Raw genomic sequence first — 22,056 nt, forward strand, 5'->3', positions numbered from 1 at the left:
ATTTGCAATGCAGTTCTCAGGAACGGCAATTAGTTAAAAATTCACAAACCACTTCTGACCATAGTGTCCAACCACAGTTGGCAATTAACCATGCTTAACAAAACAGCAGGGCAAATGCAAAGCCGCACCATGGTTAGCTTAAAACAGTGGCCTTCACATGTGTTGGACTGTAACTCCCATCACTCCCATGGGAAGCTAGCTGGAAATTATGGGAGTTCCAGTCCAATAAATCTGGAGGGCATCAGGGGAAGCATCAGGAATTCACAAGAGAGGGGAAAAGGAAAGACCACACAAGCTCCTTCATTCCAAGTGCACCAATTAAAAACATGTCTTAAAAGGGTCAAATCCATCCATAGTTTATTATAAAGTTATTTCAGGAGACAGATCTGGGTAAAGAAACATTGATAACATTTCTGAAGTCAGTAAACTGAACAAAGATTTCGATTAAAGAAATGAATCAAGAATTATATTTGTTTATAGTAGAAAATGGTAATTATTAACCAAGTCACATGAAAACCAAGAAAATGGTAATTATTAACCAAGTCACACAAGCCTCTTGTTGTGCAGAGTGGTAAGCGGCAGTTAACGCAGCCGAAACTTTCCCCACGGCCTGAGTTCGATCCCAGCAGAAGCTGGTTCTCAGGCAGCCAGCTCAGGTCGACTCAGCCTTCCATCCTTCCAAGGTCGGTAAAATGAGTACCCAGCTAGCTGGGGGAAAGGCAACTGCGACTGGGGAAGGCCATGGCAAACCACCCCGCTACAAAGTCTGCCAAGAAAACGTCAGCGAAAGCAGGCGTCCCTCTAGGAGTCAGCAATGACTTGAGTGCTTGCATGAGAGGTTCCTTTCTTTTCACATGTTGTAGGAACATCTGTGCAACCATGAGTCTTGAGCCACAGGAAGCATACTTTGAAATAGTTAACATTTTAACAAATATTTTTAGAGCATGTGAAGAGTGGAAGAGGGGTTTAAACTGTCTCCTTGATGAATATTCACAGACCATACTACTCCCCAAGCTAAGAATGTGTCTATGTATGAACTGTTATTCAAAAAGGAGCCCATTCTAATACTGCAGCAACTACCCCTTAAGTTACCGAAGGCAGTTTTGAAAGTGCAAAATGCAAAGCTGTTGGAAAGTGACCGAGTTAAAGTTACAGCTGTGCGGAAATAGGCATTAAGAGCACTTCAGTTTACCGACTAAGAAGCTCAAGCTTCACTCATCAAGACCAAAAGGGCAACTGGCTTCAACATGGCACAGAACTTAATCTTGCTACAAGAACAGCCAGCAATGAATATTCAGTCTCATGTAGCCTGATAATAATCCATGATCAGACGCCAAACATTAACTATACACAAGGCTTGATTTTTGGTAACTTTTGTCAAATTCTATGTTTTGTGATCTAGGATTAGCGGTATCCAGACAATGAACAGTGTCAGGACCACTTTCTGAGTAGAAAAAAATGTCCAAACAGCAATTTATGGAATATATTTTCTTGGACTTATTATCTTCCTTGGACATTTAGGATGAGGCAAGTGACATATTATCTTATTGTACCCCTAAGCACTAAAATAACACTTAAATAAAAATGTCCCACACTGCTTCAGTTGCGAAAGAAGTGTCTCTTTGCATGTGCCTGTATACCTGAACTGGTGGGCAAATGTCATGCATTGCAATCTTAAACTTATTTACTCAAGAACAAGTCCTGCTGAACTTAAAGGCTGTTACTCCCCATTGAGAGGGTTTAGGATTGCAGCCTAAATTATACTATACATTCCGCAAATTACACACAAGTGAAGTCAAATCCTTACAGCATATTTTGCTAGCAAAACTGCCCAACTCAGACACAAACAACGTACATAAGTTACAATGTTCACATGCACCGCTACTCAGAAAAGAGACGACAACAACAAAAGCTTTTCAAGCCAGGCTACACTGGCAACAAATTTATTAAGCCCAAAGTCCACATTGACCATCTTGTACTGATTTTGCCTCTTCTATAGAGATAAGAACAACAGACAAGTTATTGCTGACATGGCAAAGACCTGGAAGGTGCTGCTGATGAAACCTTTCCAGCTTTTACGCATGTCATGTACCAAGATAAAAACCGCAAATATAGAATTCTGCAGAGCGGTTGTGCAAAAGCTACTGAAGCAATGCTTTGAAAAGAACCGTTCTGGTAAACACAACATGTCTGCACATGAGTCTGAAAGATTGCCAAAGAATATGATACCTTGAAGTTTTTTTTTTTTAAAAAAAACTATTCAAGAGGCTGAGAAAGGAAGTAATAGCAGCTTACAGATACAGACAGAAACTTGGTTCAGAAAAATTAAATATTTTTCATTGGCATTTGCCCCTCTGAAACACCCGTTAAACCAAGGAAACAGCTAGCAAGTGAGATTCAAAGAAACCAGAGAACCATCAAAATGGGGGGCGGGGGGGGGGAATGGTCCAACTGCCCCAGTATTACCGCTTTTGTTATCTGCGGTGGTATAAACAGTTAACAAAGAAGTGAAACAATTTTCATATCATCTTCTACTTTATATTGCCTGGAAAAAGAGAGCTTCAGCTATTGGGCGGTATAAAAATATAATAAATAAAATAAATAAATAAATAAAAGCAAAGAATTCAAATTGTTCAAGGGAGAACAATTCTCAAGAGGGGTTTCCCCCCCCCTTTAAAGGCACCCTAAATTATGGAAGTTTCTCATCACCTATTACAATGTACAAAAAGCTGGATCAGGGTCAGTGGCCTTTTAAGGTTAATACATGATCAGGCTTCCTTCCTTTAGCTTATTTATCATTTGTGTAGCATTTACACAGCGAGAAGCACTTCACTCAATTTCCCTCCCATTTATCCTCACAGTTGTCCTTTGAGGTTGGTTAAGCTGAGAGAGGTGCAGTAGAACAGTGCAATTTATTCACATGATTACTACTGAAGTAAGTGGGATGTGTGTGCCTGAGTAACGGGTAGCAAGATTCAATGTAAGGGGTTATACCTTGCCCTACAAAGCAGTTATGTGCTCTACCGCTTAGTTATGGATCCACGCGGCTGTCTTCCCTGCCCCAGGTGGGCTTTCTCTCTGCATATGTACCTTCCTCAGGTGCTACTGGCCAGCCTCCATGCCTTTTTCTCTGCCTTTACACTTCCCAGGTCTTCTATTCCACCCATTGGCTAGAACAGAGTACCTGCACCATTTCCAAAATCACGCAAATTATGCTAACATACTTAAATTTATTCGGTTCACATAATTTCATCCCCAGCACAGAATATGCACAACCCTGTTTACAAGCCGTCAAAGCGTGAGGGAGACAGAGACGCCCTGCCTGACGCAACCAGTGTTGCGCCTATCAGGGCACACTGTTGCTTTCCTAACGAGCTGCAAGCGATGGAGATGTCCTACTTTAAGCCCTGCAGGGGAGGAATTACAATAATCGAGCTTCCATTGTCACTAGGGACATGTGTCACTGTTGTGAGGCTGTCATAAGATAAAAATAATACCACAGCTAGGAGCCAGCTGCACAGCTGAAGAGGTAATTTTCATATTACATCTGGTAAATGGTCGTCTGTGAAAGGAGAGACATCAAGATGTTTCACCCAACACCATGGCCTTGGAAACAAATCCCTTCAAAACTGAAGCAAAGTAGGGGGAAGGCTCTATTGAGCAAAAAAGCAGTAGTTATTCCAGGCTTGATGCCTATAGCCAATGCAGCCAGCTGGCAGAATCATCCATGCATTCCCTTCCAGGCAAAGACAAGGTCCAAAGTCTATGAAACAAGGGTGCATGCAACTAGAATGCTATACAACGTCACTGATTCTGAACTGTTTGATTTAAGAGATATCTTGTCAAGAGAATGAACAATGATAACTCTCTTAATGGAGGGTGCGGTGGGTCTGCAAGCAAGAATACGTCCAGACCCAAAAAGTAATTCAGTGGTTTTTAAACTAGATCCCATAGGACTCTATTTTTTCAAGAGCTTTCTCAATTAGAAAAAAATCAGCAACAACGGACAAGTTTCCGTGCCAACTATTATCAATCCTCCTTTGCAATGTTCAGCCACAAGAGACTTCTAAGTATAAGCTAGGGTGAGCTCTCAGCTCCCACAGAACAAGGTCCAGAAAGACGCTACCAGTCCATGTAAACTGACTATGGACGCTCAGGGTCCCTTACAACTAAAAGGTATTCTGTGGCAGATGAGTCAGTATGGAAACAGTTTCGGGAAGGTAGAAAGCTTGAAAACCACTGCTTTAAATCAATTACTAACAAAGATCCAGCCAACAGAGACTGGGACAAAGAGCCATTGCCAAAAATTCTAATGCATCCAAGAATCTGCGGCCACAGAAACACAGTTTTATGCTCCAAAGCAAAGCCAGAACCCAAGAAATGTCCAAGAAGGTCTGGAAGTGTATAATTACTCCTTTTAAAAAGCCTGCCACTGTCATTCCACAACCTTCTAAGAAAATTCACTAAGAATCAGTCTCCTCCCTCTCATGATGAGAAACCTTAACACTATATTATACCACCCCCCCAGTTGTTTTCAGCCAGGGAGACGTAGCAGTGGGGTTCAGTAATTATAGAGACTATTAGCTTTCCCCAACTTGGTGCACTCCAGCTGTGTTGGACAACAACTAAAGCATGCTCAGCTGGCTGGGGCATGCTGGGATTTGCAGTCCAACACAACTGGAAGGCACCAGGTTAGGGAAAAGTGGTCTAGATATATACAGTCCAGCAAAGAAACAAAACAAAACCCCTAACAACTCATGAAGCACAAGGCCTAGTAGCCAGGTAAATCTTGGGAAGTCTCAGCATAATGCACATAAAAGAGAAGAAAGCAAAGGCATAATAACTGGGCCCGGGAAATATAACAGGATACTGAGCAAGCACATTTTAAATATAAATGCACAACATGCACAACAGCTAAAATAGCTTTTTTTAAGAAAGCAAAATCTTTCACACCACCAAGGTGGCACAGGAAAAAAATATTACCGGAGAACTTAGTTTCTCCTTTATCAAGAGTGCAAAAGGCCAAACTCCAGAACACAAGCCAAACTATACTATGGAATTTTGGTCTATGTCTGAAGCATAATTTCAGTTAAAACCACATATTAAACACAAATCCAGCTACAAGAAGGTTTGGCAATTTGAGCAACCCCAGCCCAAATTTTCCCTCTAGGTTGGCACTTGGGAGCAGCAGGTCTAAGGCTACAAGGTTTGCCTGGAAAAGCCTTCTCCCTCCATCCTTCCTCCATCCTCAGAATTCCCCCAAGAAAAGTAGGAAGCTAGAAATTCTGAAACTAGCTTCTCTATCCCACAGATGCAGCCCAGCTTACTTCCTGGAAAACACTGTTGCGTAACTACTATGAATGTGTTAACAACCTAGGAAACTGTGAAGGAGCCTATTAAAGCTAACACTGCAGACAACCAACAGCAGCTTTTAACTAGACATAATATTGAATGGGAAGCCAGATACTCCTAACCACCAATGAGGTCAAAAGCCGCAAGATTTCAGAGTGATGGACTGCGTGGGAAAACCAATACCAGCAGGTGCACTGTATTTCCCTGGAACAGAATACTGTATATACACACACTTTTGAAGGGTCATGTGCACAGCAACACTGATCCCTACAATAAGATGTTCAGAGAATTATTCTCCCACTATTCATCAAGCATCCATACATAGCAGGAGTTCCACAATGATTCTGAAGAATAGGACAACTTACAACCTAGTTTTCTGAGACACTGAAATGTTTTGAATGCGCTCCAAAGATCTTATCCACCATGCATGTAGGGGGTTTCAGTTCCCTCTTTCAAGAGCTGCATGCAGATAATTCAATTTCAATCCCTGGGATCTCCAGTTAGAATGATCAGATAGCAGTAAATAGGAAAGACTCTTTTCTGCCTCAGACCCTGTTGCCAGTGAGAGCAGACTATACTGAACTAGACTGACAATGGCTCAGTTTGGACAACACATCAACGGTGGTTTTAGAACACCACGGTAGAGTTTTTACACAACCGTTGAGAAACATGTTGTCAGGCAGGAAAACTTCACCCCACGGTGAAGACACTCCACACAGAATATCCATGCTGTGCAGAGGAGAGTCCCTGCACAACCATTGTGTTTGCATGTTGTGCGGCAAGCTCCGTGGAGTTTTCCGTTGCGTTGACTTTTCCCACTGGCTATAGTGTTCCCTGGCAAGAGTGGCAAAAAGAGTGAGCGCCGTTCTAGGAGAGCCGCCGGGATAGTTTTTTTTGCCGCAATGGCTGATGGGATACCACCAGGAAGACCAGGGGAGGAGAGAGGGCAAAGGAACTGTCAATCAAACGGCACAATGGATTTTACTCAACTCCACGGTAGCCCACAGTCACACAACAGTGGAGTTAGAACATGTTGTGTGGGGAGTACCCCCTAAAAATTCAAGCACTGAGTAGAGTTTTCACATGTTGTCTGAACTGAGCCAAATAGTCTAAACAGTTCCTAAATTCCTACAAGCAAAAGCTAAAATGTTTGTTAATAGGTCGTTAACAGTATTTGCATTTCTTCACCCTGCCTCTTAAACATGTAGATCAATTGCATGAATATATTAAATCTGATATTTTAACTGTCTTTCCATTATTCCAGCTGAAGAGTTGAAAGTAAAATGAAAACTTGCATGTGCTCTGTAATCCAAAAAGTAGCCCAGTGAAAGATATTTCCCTTACCCGTTTTGTACACTTTATTTCTAGCAAACACCACAACAGTGCACAAAGATTAAACAGATACTCCTGCATATCTGCTAACCTTCGCTCGGAAGCAGCCAAGGACAAAAATAGGTTTATGGTCTAAGTTACAGATCTGCTTTACAGAAGATAGTCCATGCAAGTTATGATTGAGGTAATTCACAGGGCAAAATAAGGAAGCTATAGACCTGCTAGAATGATCAACTGGCTGTGCTGTGACCTCTTTTTAGCAAGTGCCTCCGTTCTAGGACTACTGGCTGTAACCACGTCCTTGTCTCACTAACTGAAGTACTTCAAAAACACATCTGTTATTTTAAGAATTGAAGCCTTCACCAGTATATAACATGTCGTCACTACTGCACAGAGCAAGGAGACCTTCCTATATAGAATAGCAGTGCCTGGGAAGATTCAATGAGATTATGCTAATAGAAGTGGCGCAATTGTTTCAAGACAACTAGCACCATGGCAACAACTTCTTCCCCTGTTTATTGTGTACATTAACAGCTATTATAGCATCAATGCTAGCAAACTGAGTTGTAAATCAAGAAGTGCACTGTTCAGATTTCACCTCTGCCACTAATTCACTAAGTGGCCTTAGGAAAGCCACTTAAGTTTATGGGAACGGGCTGCAACTCAACAGCAGAACATGCTTTGCATGTGGAAGATTCCCAGGTTCAATTCCCAGTAACTCCAGTTTAAAAGGAATGGGTACTAGTGACAGGAAAGGTTTTTTTCTGCCTGAGACCTGGAGAGCTGCAGCCAGTGAGAAGGCTACATGGACAAATAGCCTAAACATACGCTTCTGAAGTTCCTTTTTTAAAAAAAATAAAAAATAAAAAATCTTAAACTCTATTTAACAAAGCGGTTAAAAAAGTTGTTCCTATGCAGCTTTTTAACCTCAGCCCCAACAGCAATATGGGGATAGCAATGGCCTTCCTTATGAAGCTGTTGTAAGTATTGTTGTCTATGAAGTGGATTGTTGTAAGGATTGTTGTCTATGAAGTGCTTTAAACACTTTGAAGTGCTATTTCAACAATTTAAATGCTCCGCTGAAATCAATGGGACTTTTAACGTTTATTTAAAATGTTTGCTAGCTGCTTGCAAAATACCTGAAGCGAGAGGCAACAGTTTAAGACCAGGAACAATTTAAAACCAGAAGCAAACAGATACCTATCAAGCTCTTACCTACGATATTTTTGTACGCTCTGCTAAACATACATGTTTGCATCATTCTATCAGGATTTATATCAAAACTTTAGCACCTTATTAAATTTTGTATGCAGTTATTAAACATTAAAAACAAACTTCTCAGCCACCTGCCACAGGCATTAAGAGACATTCCTGGATAAAAATGCTCTCCCATTTCCCACCGACATACAGAGTGGTCATGAGTACAAGGTTTGAGATGGGCATATTTTTCAGGGCACCAAGTTCCACAATGTGGATACCCCAACCATGAAATCCCCTGTTCCATGCCGCCAGTGTCCCAGAAATGCTCGATTCTAGATTATACCCTATGCTCACAAGTACGCTGAAATGTTAACACTATAGTACATAATAAAAATGAGATCAACAGTACAGCTTTGTGATGTGGTACTCGCCTGGTTACCTGTGGCGAGGAACAACTGCTTCCAGGCAAGCTGGTATCCCCACCTCTGCCAAAAAGACCACTGGCACATGAAGGCAACCCCATACATTCAGCATTCTTAGCAACACACTGTTTAGCATAGAGCAGCTGCATGCATAAGGCTTTCCCTTCCCTCGAGCTAGTATGAAGAAAGCATGCTCATAAACCAGCACTGCAGAGGCTGGCCATGTGTCCCCAATCCCCACAGTCTGTCCTGAGCCAGTAAAACAACTGTCAGATAGATAGGAGATATTTATGAATGGAGAGAAAGAGGAGTGGTATAGGCAAGCACCTACTACTAAATTATTACCGAAGCTACAACGGTACAACTTCCATATTTACTACATTTATATCCTGCTTTTTTTCCTCCAAGGAACCCGAGGCAGCATACGTAACTCTCCTCTCCGTTTTAGCCTCACAACAACAACCCTGTGAGGTGGGTAGGGCTGAGAGCCTGTGACTGGACCAAAGTCACCCAGTGAGGTTCCTTGGCTGAATGGGGACTAGATCTGACCAAGCGTCCATCTAGTCCAACATTCTGTTCACACAGTGGTCAACCAGCCATCGGCCAGGGATGAACAAATAGGACAGCACCCTATTTGTGGGTACAACAGCACCCACCCACCCAACAACAACAACCAACAACAGATACAACCAGAAGCACCATATAATAAAGCCAAAAGTAAAACTATCAGCAGGAATAAAACAGTGCAGAGATCTAGAAGAATTAAAAGCAATTCCTAATATGACTGGGAAATGTAAAATGGGATTCATCTGAATGAATGTAGGCACTAGGCAAACCTCTCAGGAAGAATATTCCACAGAAAGGCACCACCACTAAAAAGGCTCTCTCTTGCAGCCACCTGTCCCCTCCATCCCACCCCACCCAATTCACCAGGAGCTCTCCTAGAGGAGAGCCTCGGATGATGACCGTAGGGATTTGATAAGTAACACTGTCACTATGGTTACCTGGTTTCACACAATTCAAGTGGCCATGTATTCTCTGGCAATAATCCTTAGGACAATCTTGACAGCATTATTATTCCCATATTGATTTGGCAGGGCACCAAATTTTACTTTGTAACAATACTTCTATGACACTTTTGCACTCAAGGGTTCTCAAAGTTGTGACAGAGGCTGAGTCATGAACTGGAATTTCTGACTCACATCTCACACTCTTAGAAACCATGTTATGCCACCTCTAAACAATCATGTGATAGAAAGGCTGCTTTAGGTACCTGAATTACTATTAAACACTTAAAAAACTTCCATATTTGATCTTTCTATTAATCCCTCTTATGTTCCACAGCACTAGGCAAAGACAGGTGTGTTAATGGCCAAAAGTCCTATGGACTGGGAACTTGAGGGCTGTTTGTGATTAAGTGCTTGTTTTCAACTTCCCTCCCCATTCCTTTCTCCTTTGTGTCTATTAGTTTGAGAAGCTACAGGTAGGACTCTTTTAATATCTATACAGCTTTTTATAAGTATATGATGTACATGCTATGTGTACATAAGAGCCATAGAGTTTAAACACAACATTTAGGTCACAATCCTATGCATGTTTAGACAGAAATAACTCCTACAGCTCCCAGATGACTTGGGGATGCTAGAAGTAGTGGGACATATTTTTTTGTCTGAACATGCATAGGATTGTGCCCTTAAAGATTTAAGCGCATCTCCAAATTCATAGAATACGCTGCGGCCAAGGACAAACTTACACTCCACTTTGCTGCAGGAATGGAGAGAGAAATAGCCCAAACTTTGGGAATATTTGTATGTAGCTGATCCCATGGTAATCAGAAGGTACACAAATTCTGCATGTCAAAAATTGTGAAGAATATTGTCAAGCTGCTTTACACATCTTACGTTGGTGTCTGCTGAGACTAGACCAGTTACAAATCACTTCCTAGCTTGAGTGTCTAGCCCAACTTTCCCCAAGAAGATGCTATGATGACTAGGGATAATAGGAATTGTAGCCCAACATGAGAACCAGATGAGAAAGGCTGATCTAACTGTTTTACTAGACCACTACAAATTCACCTGTTCTGTGCTATTTAACCTCTCCCTTTCCCCAAATCCTTGTGGTTGCTCTCTAAAACCCTGTTTTTAATATTCCTCTTATACTACCTTTATTACTCTAATGTTTATCCCAATGCACAGAGATGAAGAAACCAGTACACAATTTGCTTTAGTGTTAAAACATACAAGATTAGTTCTTTATTTCTTTCAACTGCCCCCCACCCAGGCGTATATGCCATTACATTTTTTCCCATGGACAACATTCCTTACAGAGTCATTAGCTGCTAATGTGTGTCAGAACAAAGGCAGTCAACACCAGATAATCCAGATCTGCTAAACTAGCTTCCTCACCCACTTCAAAATCTTCCTTAGAACCCACATCTACAAAGTTTTTTTCTGAAACTCACGAAGCCTTAAACAAAACAAAACTGTTGTCATTTAAATAACACACACACACACACACGTGCTCTCATAACTAATACTTTAACTAAAAACTTAACCTAGCAATGATCTAAAAGGGGTACAAGAACTCAAAACTCTTAGCAACAGAAAAGTGTTAAACAGCAGGAGGTGTGTTGACAATTATGGACTGAGCTATCTACCACGCACTTCCAAATCCTCGCAATTACCAATTTAACTATACTAACATAGAAAACTGCCTGGAAAAACTCAGATTCTTTGTCCGTCCATAGTCCAGTTTTGTCTCCTTTGACTAGCGCCTGCATTCCAGGGTCCCAGGCAGTTCCCCCCCAACATTTTCTACTTGAACCTTTTACCTGGAGATGCTAAGGATGCAACCTAGGACCTTTCGCACACAAATCATGTGATCTACCACTGAGTTATCATTCTTTTCCACCTGTATTTCATGGTAGTGGTTTAGCCAAACAAGCTGCCACAGATTTGTCTAATCCAGTTTTCTTTTTAAACACTGCTATGCTATTGGCCCCAGAAACTTCCACCTAAGGAAAATTACAGCTTAAAGAACAACATTCCTACCTCCAGACATAGTATGACCTGTAAAACTAGGTGACCCCATGCCTGCCTCACTGCCACAGACATATAGATTCAACCAATTTCCCAAATGCATAAAAGACTACACAAGCTTCAGGTAAGGAAACAAAGTCATTCTACAAGCTGTGCTCCAAGGTTTCTCCCAGCAAATCACAACCTTCCGAAACACATAAATTTGCCGGCTTTGTCACAAACCACCACGTCGCTTGATAAGAATAGAAGACCAGTCTTCACATGGCACTGAAGATGTAGCCACTGCAGTGACTGTTTATATCACCACAAATCCACATGATACTTTACAGAACAACATTAGCAAGAGAGAGGTCTCTGCTAGAGAGAGCTTACACTGTAAACAATATGTATTTTTGAGCAGCAAAGAGAATATTGAGAACAAATGCAATTGTGTGCGCTTCATCATCCAGATCTCTTTAAAACCAAGCTTATCCTAGTAGCAAACTAGCAACAACTTAAGAAAGAAACGCCAACTCTGAAGAATGTTACTACCACGCAAGGTGTCCGAGGCCTTAATTGCCTGTGCCTTACCTGACAGGTCGTGATGAATTAGATCAGCAAAGTTGAGGTCATCACCCCACCAGAATATCCACAGTTCTCTGCGTCCAGGCCTCTGGTCTCGTCGCCACACACTCAAGACGTCGGCCTTCAGGCAGCGACTGTAGCTGCTTAGAATGGGGTCTTCTTCCGTCACCGGGAAGAGAATTGGGGCAGATGTTGGACCCTGCCATACGTATCGCTTCCATTTAATCCCCGTTAAATCGGCCTTAAGGAAAAAAGCAAAAGAAATTAGAAGTAGTTGGAACTGGATGGTTTCTCTGTAAATGTTAGTATTTATCAAAGCCAGAGGTTCTTACTCACTTCACAGCAAGTTTTTATCCCATCCCACTGAACACACAGAGTTGGGAGACTACAAAGTAATTATTTTTATTAGGACAAATATCTGGCAAAGTCAAACAGCTATGGCTTCTGTTCCTGCTCCATTCAAATCAGTGCACATTTTGTTAATTCAAAGACAGCAGAATTCCATTTCACAATGTAAAAATGCCAAAGGATCACTGCTTATTTTGAATTATGCTATCCTGTTGAATATCCCAGTATAGAGAACCTGTACCCTGAGTGAATCTGCACTTGTTACAAGTACAAATACATACGTCAGCAATAACCCTTTCTCCTTAAAGAGGACACTTAGTACTGGAAACATAGCAACAAAACTGAAACTAATTTTTAAAGCAGAAAAAAAAATCTGACTGTCACGATTTCCACCGTAAAGGAACATAGATAACAATTCAGCTAAAAAACATTTCAACGCAACTTTAAGCAATTCTACAACAATTCAAGACTTGAGGCCATTCTTCCTCTCTCCCTCCCCTATGGAAAAAAGGGGCTTCTAAAAAACAAACATCAAGACCCTGTTTGTCAACAAAGGGATGGGGGGGACAGACGACAGAAGTTATAAGGGAGCAAGCAGAAGTTGCCTAAGGTTCAACTTCACTATCCAGCTGTTAAGCGAAGGTGCTCAATCATAAACTTTTCCCCCTCCCCCAATACCGGCAAACCATAAAGGCTTTCCTGTCTATTTAATCCCAATAAAGATGCTCCCACTACCTTTGTAAAGTGGCAGAATTTGCAACAGTTGGTGCTCTTGGAAGGGGAAGGCGGAAAAGAAGAATGCCTTAAAGACATGGGCAATCCTGAGCATCAGGCAAGCTCAGCCAGCCACCTGTGATTCTGCAGGTATACTCAGACTGCTTGAATTCTTTTTACCCAGCTACCCAATAAGCATGGCACTTTGGCTAGAATTTACTTCCAGGGTTAAACAACACCAGCTGGTCAAAATCTGCTACCAATTTGCATTGGAAGAAATCCAGAGAAGAGAAAAAGAGGTCAGCAAAACCCACCCTGGCCAGGAAGTTCAACTGGATCCTAACTCAATTAAGATTTAACTGGATTCCACGGCAGTCAAAAAGGACAAGGTTATGAAACAATGTGTGGTCAGTTTACCCCTACCCACAACAAAGTGTAACCTCCAAACAGTAAGGCTATTTTCACCACCTCCATCAAAGGGCACTTTTGTCCCCAAATTGAGTAGGGTGTCACTTTTAGGGGAGCAAGGGTGGGTAGGGAGAACAGTCAAGCAAAGTTAGCTTAGGAAAGAGAAAGGGGGTGTGGGTGAGAACGAAAGAGAAGAGACGTCGGCGGGTTAGCCAGAACCGGGGTGAAAACGAAATGGGAGAAATTGCAAGAAATCCTGTTACCCACAACAAACAAGCAAACAAAAAGAAAGGCAATGTAAGTTAGGAGAGTCAAGAAGAAGAAGAACAAAAGGAGCCAGGGTAAAGAACACCGCGGAGAAAGGGGGAAGGCTGGAAAAGGTTGACTCGCAAGCAAATCGCTTCGGAGGAAGAAAGAGGGACCCATGTACAGGAAAGCGCTGGGCGATTCCTGGCAAGGCCTACTCCAGGACTCCTCCAGAAGCAATGCTAAAAATGGCTGCTTTGCTTCCATTCCTCTCTCTCTCTCTCTCTCACTCACTCTCTCTCTCTCTCTCTCTTCCTCCCCCTTTCCTCCCCTCTGCTGGCGATCTCGCCCCCCCCCCCTTTTCCTTGCACGGTTATCTTCGGCGATCTGTCCCCCCCCCACCCCGCCACCCCCCTAAAAGTAGCCACTTACCAGGCAGAATAGGTTGGAATGGCAATCCTCCAAGCTGGCCCCGTTCGGCACGAAGCAGGAACTCATCCTCACAGCCACAACCCATACGCCATTATTCCACAGCCTCCGACAAGAAAGAAAAGAGACAGACAGAGAGAGACACACACAGCACACAGACCGGGAGGGGAGGGAGGGAGGAAGAGAGAGAGAGCGACACACACACACACACACACAACCTAGAAGGGGGGAGGCCTTTTCCCTTCTTTTTTTTAAAAAAAGCACACACACACTGCAGGGGGGGGGAGAGGAGGTATTAAAGGGGGGGGATGCACAGCGCACAAATAAGGCGAAGGAATAAATAACCCGGCGAGGTTGAAAGGAAGGAAGGAAGGAGAGGGCTTGAAAAAGAGAGCGTGAAAGGGGGGAGAGAGAGAAATCTTCCTTCGGGAGAGAGATCAATTTCACAGCCAAAAGGGTGTACAGATGAATCCTTGGGGGAGGAGGAAGAGGGGCGGGAGGAGATTGGGGTACTTAATCCAAAGGGGGCTGCAAAAATTAGAAAGATTTACGATCTTCAACCAGCCAAAGAGGGGACGAAGAAGACGCACACAAATAATCCCAGCGATTGGAAGGTGGGTGGGAAATAATCCAGGAATCTCTTTTTGGGGTTATTTTTTTCTCGTTTTCTTCCCGTCACGCCGGATTTCAGATTTATAACAGGACTAGAAATGGTCCCAAAATGTAAGAATGGAGGGGGGGCACACTCTTTTCTGCTCAAAGTCTTGGACGAAGAGAGAGATGCAAAAGGTTGGGTTTTTTCCTTCTCTTCCCAGAAATAAAATTAAAAATGTTGAGCCATTGAGAGAAAGGGGGGGAGGACTTTCTGATCTCCAGAAGGGGGCTTGTTTCCCCAAAAAAGTATCCCTGACTGGTCAATCTCTCCTTTCCCAAATACAATTTTTACTTCTTCCTATGGAAAAAGAGGGAGGTAAAGAGAAAAAGGAGTTCCTTTAAAGTGAGATATGGGAGTCTTCCAAGTTTCCTCAAAAGCTTCAAGGATTCTCCCTTAAAATCCTCAAACCCTGAGGTGGAGTGAAATCCAGAGGTGTGTGCTGGGTTTCCTCTTGATGGATCTTGAGTTGGTTTTTGTAAGAAGCGGGTGGTGGTTAAAGGTGGAAAAATAATAACTTCTTCCAGAACGGAGGTGATCTTCTCTCTTAAAATGAAAGAGGACAAGGGCGCACATACACTTTTAAGAAACTGAAGAGCTTAACTTCAAGACCTCCACATAAAAAACTCCTCTCCACATAAAAAACTCCTGTTCCAAGCACTGTAGTTGGGACAGGGGTGGGGAGATGTCTCCAAACAGGACCCACTTAAAGAAGGCCCTGTTAGGATGGGTAAAAGCAGGGGGAAAAACCCTCCTTCTTCCAAATTATCCCTCAAAATAAAAACTTCCCTCTTGTCTTCAGTCCACTGGAGGGGCTTTTGCTGCTGATGGATACAGAAGGGTGGATAAACGCCTTGTTTCCTCCCCCACCCAAAAAAAACCACAACTTCCAAAACCCAAAATTAATTCCTCAGGTCAATCTTTCGTGCCAGGAATATTCGCAGATAGTGGTTATCTCTGTGTGGTTGGTGTTTGTTTTTTTTAAAAAAGAGCGAAGTATCAAATGAAAAAAAGTTTCTTTTTCCTTCCCTTTTTCAGACACTAGAGAGGGAGAAATAGAGAGAGGAAAATAATATAACAACAAATGCGTCCTTGGAGGGCTGGTGCTGAGGGAGGAAAAACTAACACCTCCCTTGTCCAGAATCAAAGATTAGTTCCTCAGGTCAATCTTCTGTGCCAGGAATTATTTGTAGAGAGGGTGGATTTTTCTTTTTCCTCTTTGAAGCAAGTAGCAACTTTTTCTCTTCTTCTCTTTCAGGGCAGAAATAGGAATCCTCTGCGATTTCTTCTTCAGACACTGGAAGGGAAGATTGGCTGGAGTAGAGACAGGAGGGGGGGGGAGAATTCTTCAAGAAAATAAATATATAATTAAGAAGTGTCTGTGGATTGGGAAGTAGCAACAGAAAAAGCGCTTTTTTTCCTCCCTTTTCTTTCAGGCAAGAATGAGGGTTTTTTCCCCCCTCCACCGTTTTCTTCTGATACAGGAGAGTTGGGGTGGGGGGAGGGGGGGGAGAAAGGACTTTCTCCTCAAATATACCAAAAGTGTCTGGGGGGGAGGGAAAATAACTTTGAAAGAAAACCACCTTGCATATCCCCCAAGTTAGGTGGGTGAAGAGAAAGTGAAGCTGTCCTCTCTTTTTTTTGGGAGGGGGGGATTTTTATATGATTATTTCAATTTTTTCCTCCCCTCCTCCCTCAAGAGACGGTGACAGGTGAAGACTGAAGCGGTGGGAGGAAGAAGGAGGTGAAAAGAGGGGAGGAAAAGGAGTCGTCGTCGTCGCCGCCGCCAGGTACGTCTCCTTCTTCGGGCTCTTCCTCCTTCCCTCAGCGGTGCCTCTGTCGGCGGCTGCCCAGCCGAGGCATCCTGAGCCCGGGGTGCCCTCAGCTGCCTCCTCCTCTTCAGAATAAGCCCCCTCAGAAGGTCTCCTTCATGCCGTCGCTTCAGCAGCCCACTCTTTCCCACCCCGCCCGGTTAAATTTCAGCTCCTTTCCTCCTCCCCCCTCAGCGCCTTTAATTTTATTCCTCTCGCTCTCCTCTAATGGCGGCCGCAGCAGAGACGAAAAAGGCCGCCCCTCCCCCCACAGCCGCCATTGGCCGCCCTGGCTTTTTTTTCCCCCGTCTCCTTCCCACCCCGCTGATTGGACGCGGGCGTGTCACGTGACGGCCCCCCCTCCTGCCCCCTAGCTCGGCGGAAGGAGGAGCGAAAGAGGTGATTTCGGCGGCGCAGGCAGCGTCCTACCGCTAGGGGCGCCGGAAAGCAAATGAGGGCAGCTGGAGGGGGGCGTGGAGGAGGAAAGGAGGGAACGAACCAACAAGCTCAGGTGGGAGGCGCCTGTTGGAAGGGCGACATCTAGTGGCTCGGTGGGGAAGATGCAGGGGAAGAATTGAGTAGAGAAACTAGGCATTATTATTATTATTATTATTATTGTTGTTGTTGTTGTTGTTGTTGTTGTTGTTACTAGCTGTACCCTGCCACGCGTTGCTGTGGCTCAGTCTGGTTAAATTGAAAAGAAAGAAAAGACAAAGTGGATGTTTCTAATGTGTTTAATTTCACAATGCTTGTGGTTATACAATATTTTTAGTTGTTCCATTGTCTGTGTAGATATAGAGATTGTCTGGTTTGCCGACTCTAGAACACGCAACATATAATTGTCCATGTGAGAAGCAATCTGTGTCTAGATCTAAACCGCACAATTCTAAAGATTGGCCCTGAGCTTTGTTGATGGTGATTGCAAACGCCAATCGAATTGGGAATTGCAATCTCTTAAATTGAAATGGCATATCTGTTGGAATCATTGGAATGCGAGGAATGAGGACATCTTCACCTTTGAAAGGTCATGTCAAGATTGTTGCTTCTATGACCTATAAGAGCAAATAGGAGAGAACATGCAAATAAGAGAGGAGGCAGAGGCAGTGGATTGGCCTACTGGTTGGCGATGTCACAATGATCAGCAGGACTGGTTTTGAGGAGGCCTATTTCTTCGATTTAAAGACAAACCTTTGACCCCATATAGAACATAGTTACATAACAACGCTCGTGTATTCGAATGCAACGTTGTGTCAAAATTTCAAAGCAATCGGTGAAGAACTTTCGGAGATATAACGTCAGTTTCGAACGAACATTTACATTTTTATTTATATAGATTATTATTATTATTATATTATTTTTATTATTATTATTATCGTCGTCGTCGTCATCATCATCATTATAGCACCATCATTAATTTATTTTTTACTTAATTTGTGATATTTATGCCACTAAATATAATAACATTTCTAAGCAGTTCACATATAAATCTGTTTACTATTACTATTACTATTCTTTATCATTTTATATAATACTACTGTTTTGTCATTGTTATTTTTGTTATTTTATTCTATTACTATTATTATTTTGTCATTGTTATTTTTATTATTTTTATCATCACTATTACTACTATTCTTGTCAATATCATTTTATATTACTATTAGTTTTGTCGTCATTATTTATTTATTTATTTACAACATTTATGTACTGCTCCACATTTCAAACTGATTCCAGAGTGGTGAATAATAAAAGATAAGAAGATTTTTTTTAAAAAAAACACTTCCACAATTCACGGGGTTCCTCCAAACCTGTTGAAAGCCTCATGTGTGTGGGTGAGCAGCGCTATTTTGGCTACATGAAGATTGACTCCTAAACATTTTGGGTTTTACCCTTGAAAGTGACATCACAGTCATTTAAATCAAATAAATAAATTGTTAATAGAGGGAATTACGTTTTATATTTTATAAAATTACATTTATTATTATTATTATTTATAAAGCACCAATCATTTTCTAACCGCTCTACAGATAGTGTAATTTATTGTTGCCATTTGTTATTTGTTATTATTCACTGTTATTTACACAACATTATATTAAACTAATTTATTTATCTATACATGGATCTCCAGCTAGATTAGATTTACGTGTTATTGTGTCTGCTACTCCTGCTATGCTTCATATTAAAACTCTTAACTAAATGCAGACGGTGTGGCTTCAACAGAGTCCTGCCTAAAGAAAACCTCTATAAACTCACAGGTCTTAAAATATTCAGTTGGTATTGTCTAGCTGTGGATTTTGATATTTATAGAGATTGACATTTTGATCTTTACATGTTGATTGAGTTCAGCTTAAAATCAATAATTTTGTGCTTTCTTTTGGAAGGAAAAGTGGAGTACAAAATTTAAATAAACTGGGGGCGGGGAAATGGAATGAAATTATTATTGAATGAGATTATTGTTCATTGTACTTACATGCTTTATATAGTATTATTGATTATAGGAATTTATATCCCGCCTTTCCAACAAATTCCTAAGGCAGCTTATAACACAAAATCAAAAGGAAAAAAAAAGGGGGGGACATTTAAAGCAGAAAAACGCCGCAGAAAAAAGCACCAGGAACCTCTGCTCCCATAGATTTTGTAATGTCCCTGACTACTCCTCGGTTCTGACCTACGCGCATTCTCTGGTCATCTTCTGGTTTGTTCCTCATTAGTCCTGGCTCACAATTATCAGCTCTTGATTCTCTGGACTGCCGACCATAGCCCAACCCTCACAATGTGATTAGTAATAATATAATAAGTCATAGTGTCCAAGGGAACTTGGAAAGGAGAAAACTAGCCCCAGGCAGGCCTTTCCATGAGCCCCAGAAAGGCCTCATTCACATGATCATGGGAGGAGGGAGGGTAAAGTAATCAAGAAGTGGAGAGGAGTAGGAAAAACATGATCCGCCTGTCACATGACCATTACCCTCAGGGGGGGCCACCATGGCTTACTTACCCCTCCCCGCTCCGTGGGTAACTTTGCAGCCTCTCACTGCTGCACCTACATACCAGCAGGCGCCATGGCATAAATCATGCCACAGCAGCTGCTTCAGCCATCCGATGGGCCACACGACCGTAGAAAAAGTCCACGCTGGCAAGTGGCCCCTCTTGTGTGGACTCTATGGTCACTGCCATTTCCCCCCATTATTTTTCCCCTGGAACGATGGCAAAAATCCCATCAGACAACATGGGAACCACCATGGATGCCCGCTAACCCTGTTGTAGCAGGTGTGGGTATTTCAACCATGGAGGGAACACCCACCATGCGACGTGCTAGCCCCCCATGGCTCGTGGTTTTGAGTGATCCACAGTGGGCTAGTGTGACGTCTGAACATGCTCAGAGTCTTTTGTCTTAGGCGGTAAATTGGGAGGGTCAAGAGTAGGCATGGGTCCACATCGCAGCAGGGGCCCACTGGCAAAACTACCCTGGAATTGCTCCAGAGAGCTCATTGGCTCTCTGCCTGCCAAGCAAGCAAACAGCGACAAATGATAAGAACTTTGCTTTGTGCAGGACAACCTCCCAGTTAAAATAATGGGCTCATTCAGAAGACACCTTAAACCACAAATTTAACCATGGTGATTAAGCCAGAAAGCCAGGCTGTGTTCAGAAGACACCTTAAACCACAGCTTTAACCACAGTAAATAAGGCGTTTTGCTTTATTCACCGTGGTTAAAGCCGTGGTTTAAGGTGTCTTCTGAACACGGCTTGGCTTTCTGGCTTAACCACTGTGGTTAAAGCCATGGTTTAACGTGTCTACTGAACAGGGCCAATATTTTTTCAAAGAAATGAAGGGGGGGAAGATAAAAACCATTAGGGGCAGGGAGCCTAGTGGGTGCTAAATGCCCCAAACCATTTCAACAGGTGCAAGGATGTTCTTAAAAAGTGCGCCTCCCCCCCCAAATTCCTTCATCTACCCAAAAATGAAATGCACAAGAGCCTGGAGCATTTAATCGTTGGATGGTTAAGGGAAATGTTGTTGCTCCCCAATCCTATTAAATAAAGTTAATTACAAATACAGATAAACTCATCTGTTTTCCATAGCTTTTGGTATATTATTATTATTATTATTATTATTATTATTATTATTATTATTATTATTTTATATAGCACCATCAATGTACATTGTATATTTTAGCCTGATTTACTGTTCTCATTGTTATGATTATTCCTTTATTTCTGTTTTGTGTAACCCCTTCCCCCCTATATGTTTTAATGTGATTTTAGACTGTAAGCCTCTAGGCAGGGTATTGTTTTATTTATTATTTATTTATTACACTTATATACCGCCCCCATAGCCAGAGCTCTCTGGGCGGTTTACAGAAATTCTAAAATTTAGATAAAAACAAGTATACAAAATTTAAAAACACAGAACATGCACACATAAAGCATTAAAAACCGTTAAAAAACTAAACATGTGGGTGATTAAGATGTGCCGCCATATGCTTGGGCAAAGAGGAAAGTCTTAACCTGGCGCCGGAAGGATAGCAGCGTTGGCGCCAGGCGAGCCTCGTCAGGGAGATCATTCCACAGTCTGGGGGCCACCACCGAAAAGGCCCTGTCCCTCCTTGCCACACTCCGAGCCTCTCTCGGAGTAGGCACCCAGAGGAGGACCTAAGATGTTGAACGTAGTGACCGGGTATATACACGTCGCGAGAGGCATTCCATCAGGTATTGTGGTCCCAAGCCATGTAAGGCTTTATAGGTCAAAACCAGCACCTTGAATTGGGCTCGGAAACATACAGGCAGCCAGTGCAAGCGGACCAGAGCAGGTGTTATATGGTCAAAACTTCTGGTTCCCGAAATCAATCTGGCTGCCGCATTTTGCACAAGCTGCAGCTTTGAATATTTGTATATTCTGTACAGCACCAAGTACATTGTTGGTGCTATATAAATAAATAAATAAATATTTTCAATAACTGTTTCAGTATCATTCCAGAAGGGACAGCCTTGTTAGGCCTGGTGTAGCAAACACAACAGCAACAACAACAAAAATCTCACAGAACTATTAAAGACACATTTCAGCTGCAATCCTTTTAGGCACGCTTACCTGGGGCAAGTTTGCCTTGCACCAGGTAAGTATGCTTATGCAAAGCAGCTGCTGGGGAACATGGGCGGGAGGGTGCTGTTGCACCCATGTCCTGCTTGTGGGTTTTCCATGGGCATGTTTGGCCACTGTGTCAACAGAGTGCTGAACTAGATGGACTCTTGGTCTGATCCAGCAGGGCTCTTCTGATGCTCTTGCCAATCAAAACCCAGCCTTCGCCGATTGTATTTTAATAGGAAATCACAGCTGCCCTCCTGCGTTCCCACTGAACTCCGCTGCTTGGTTTCAGAGATCTCTTTGCAAAAGTGTTGGATTTCTCCTCGGGGACGTGGGACTTAATAACACTGCAAACAAGTCTTTATCTCTGTGCAGAGAGATAATTACTCCTAACGACCAGCGGGCCGCATTGGAACTTTGGGATGCCAGTGTGCGAGTGTGTACATGCGCCATCCTGCTTAG

General features: G+C 42.6%; 1 protein-coding gene across 3 annotated transcripts in view; it reads right to left on the reverse strand.

The window, feature by feature from the left end:
* Positions 1-16,684, reverse strand: part of MED13 (mediator complex subunit 13) — a 119,627-nt gene extending 102,943 nt beyond the window's left edge. For all 3 annotated transcript variants that reach the window (XR_010026425.1, XM_063146470.1, XM_063146469.1), the window contains exons 1-2: positions 14,057-16,684; positions 11,915-12,149 (exon numbers count right to left, since the gene is read on the reverse strand). Coding sequence is in view for 2 of the 3 variants with exons in the window: in XM_063146470.1 (XP_063002540.1) it covers positions 11,915-12,149; positions 14,057-14,122 (301 nt within the window). In the remaining variant the exon portion in view is untranslated. The remainder of the gene's footprint in view (positions 1-11,914; positions 12,150-14,056) is intronic.
* Positions 16,685-22,056: the final 5,372 nt, after the last annotated feature.

The sequence above is a fragment of the Elgaria multicarinata genome, chromosome 22 (genome assembly GCF_023053635.1).
Source record: "Elgaria multicarinata webbii isolate HBS135686 ecotype San Diego chromosome 22, rElgMul1.1.pri, whole genome shotgun sequence".
NCBI lineage: Eukaryota > Metazoa > Chordata > Lepidosauria > Squamata > Anguidae > Elgaria > Elgaria multicarinata.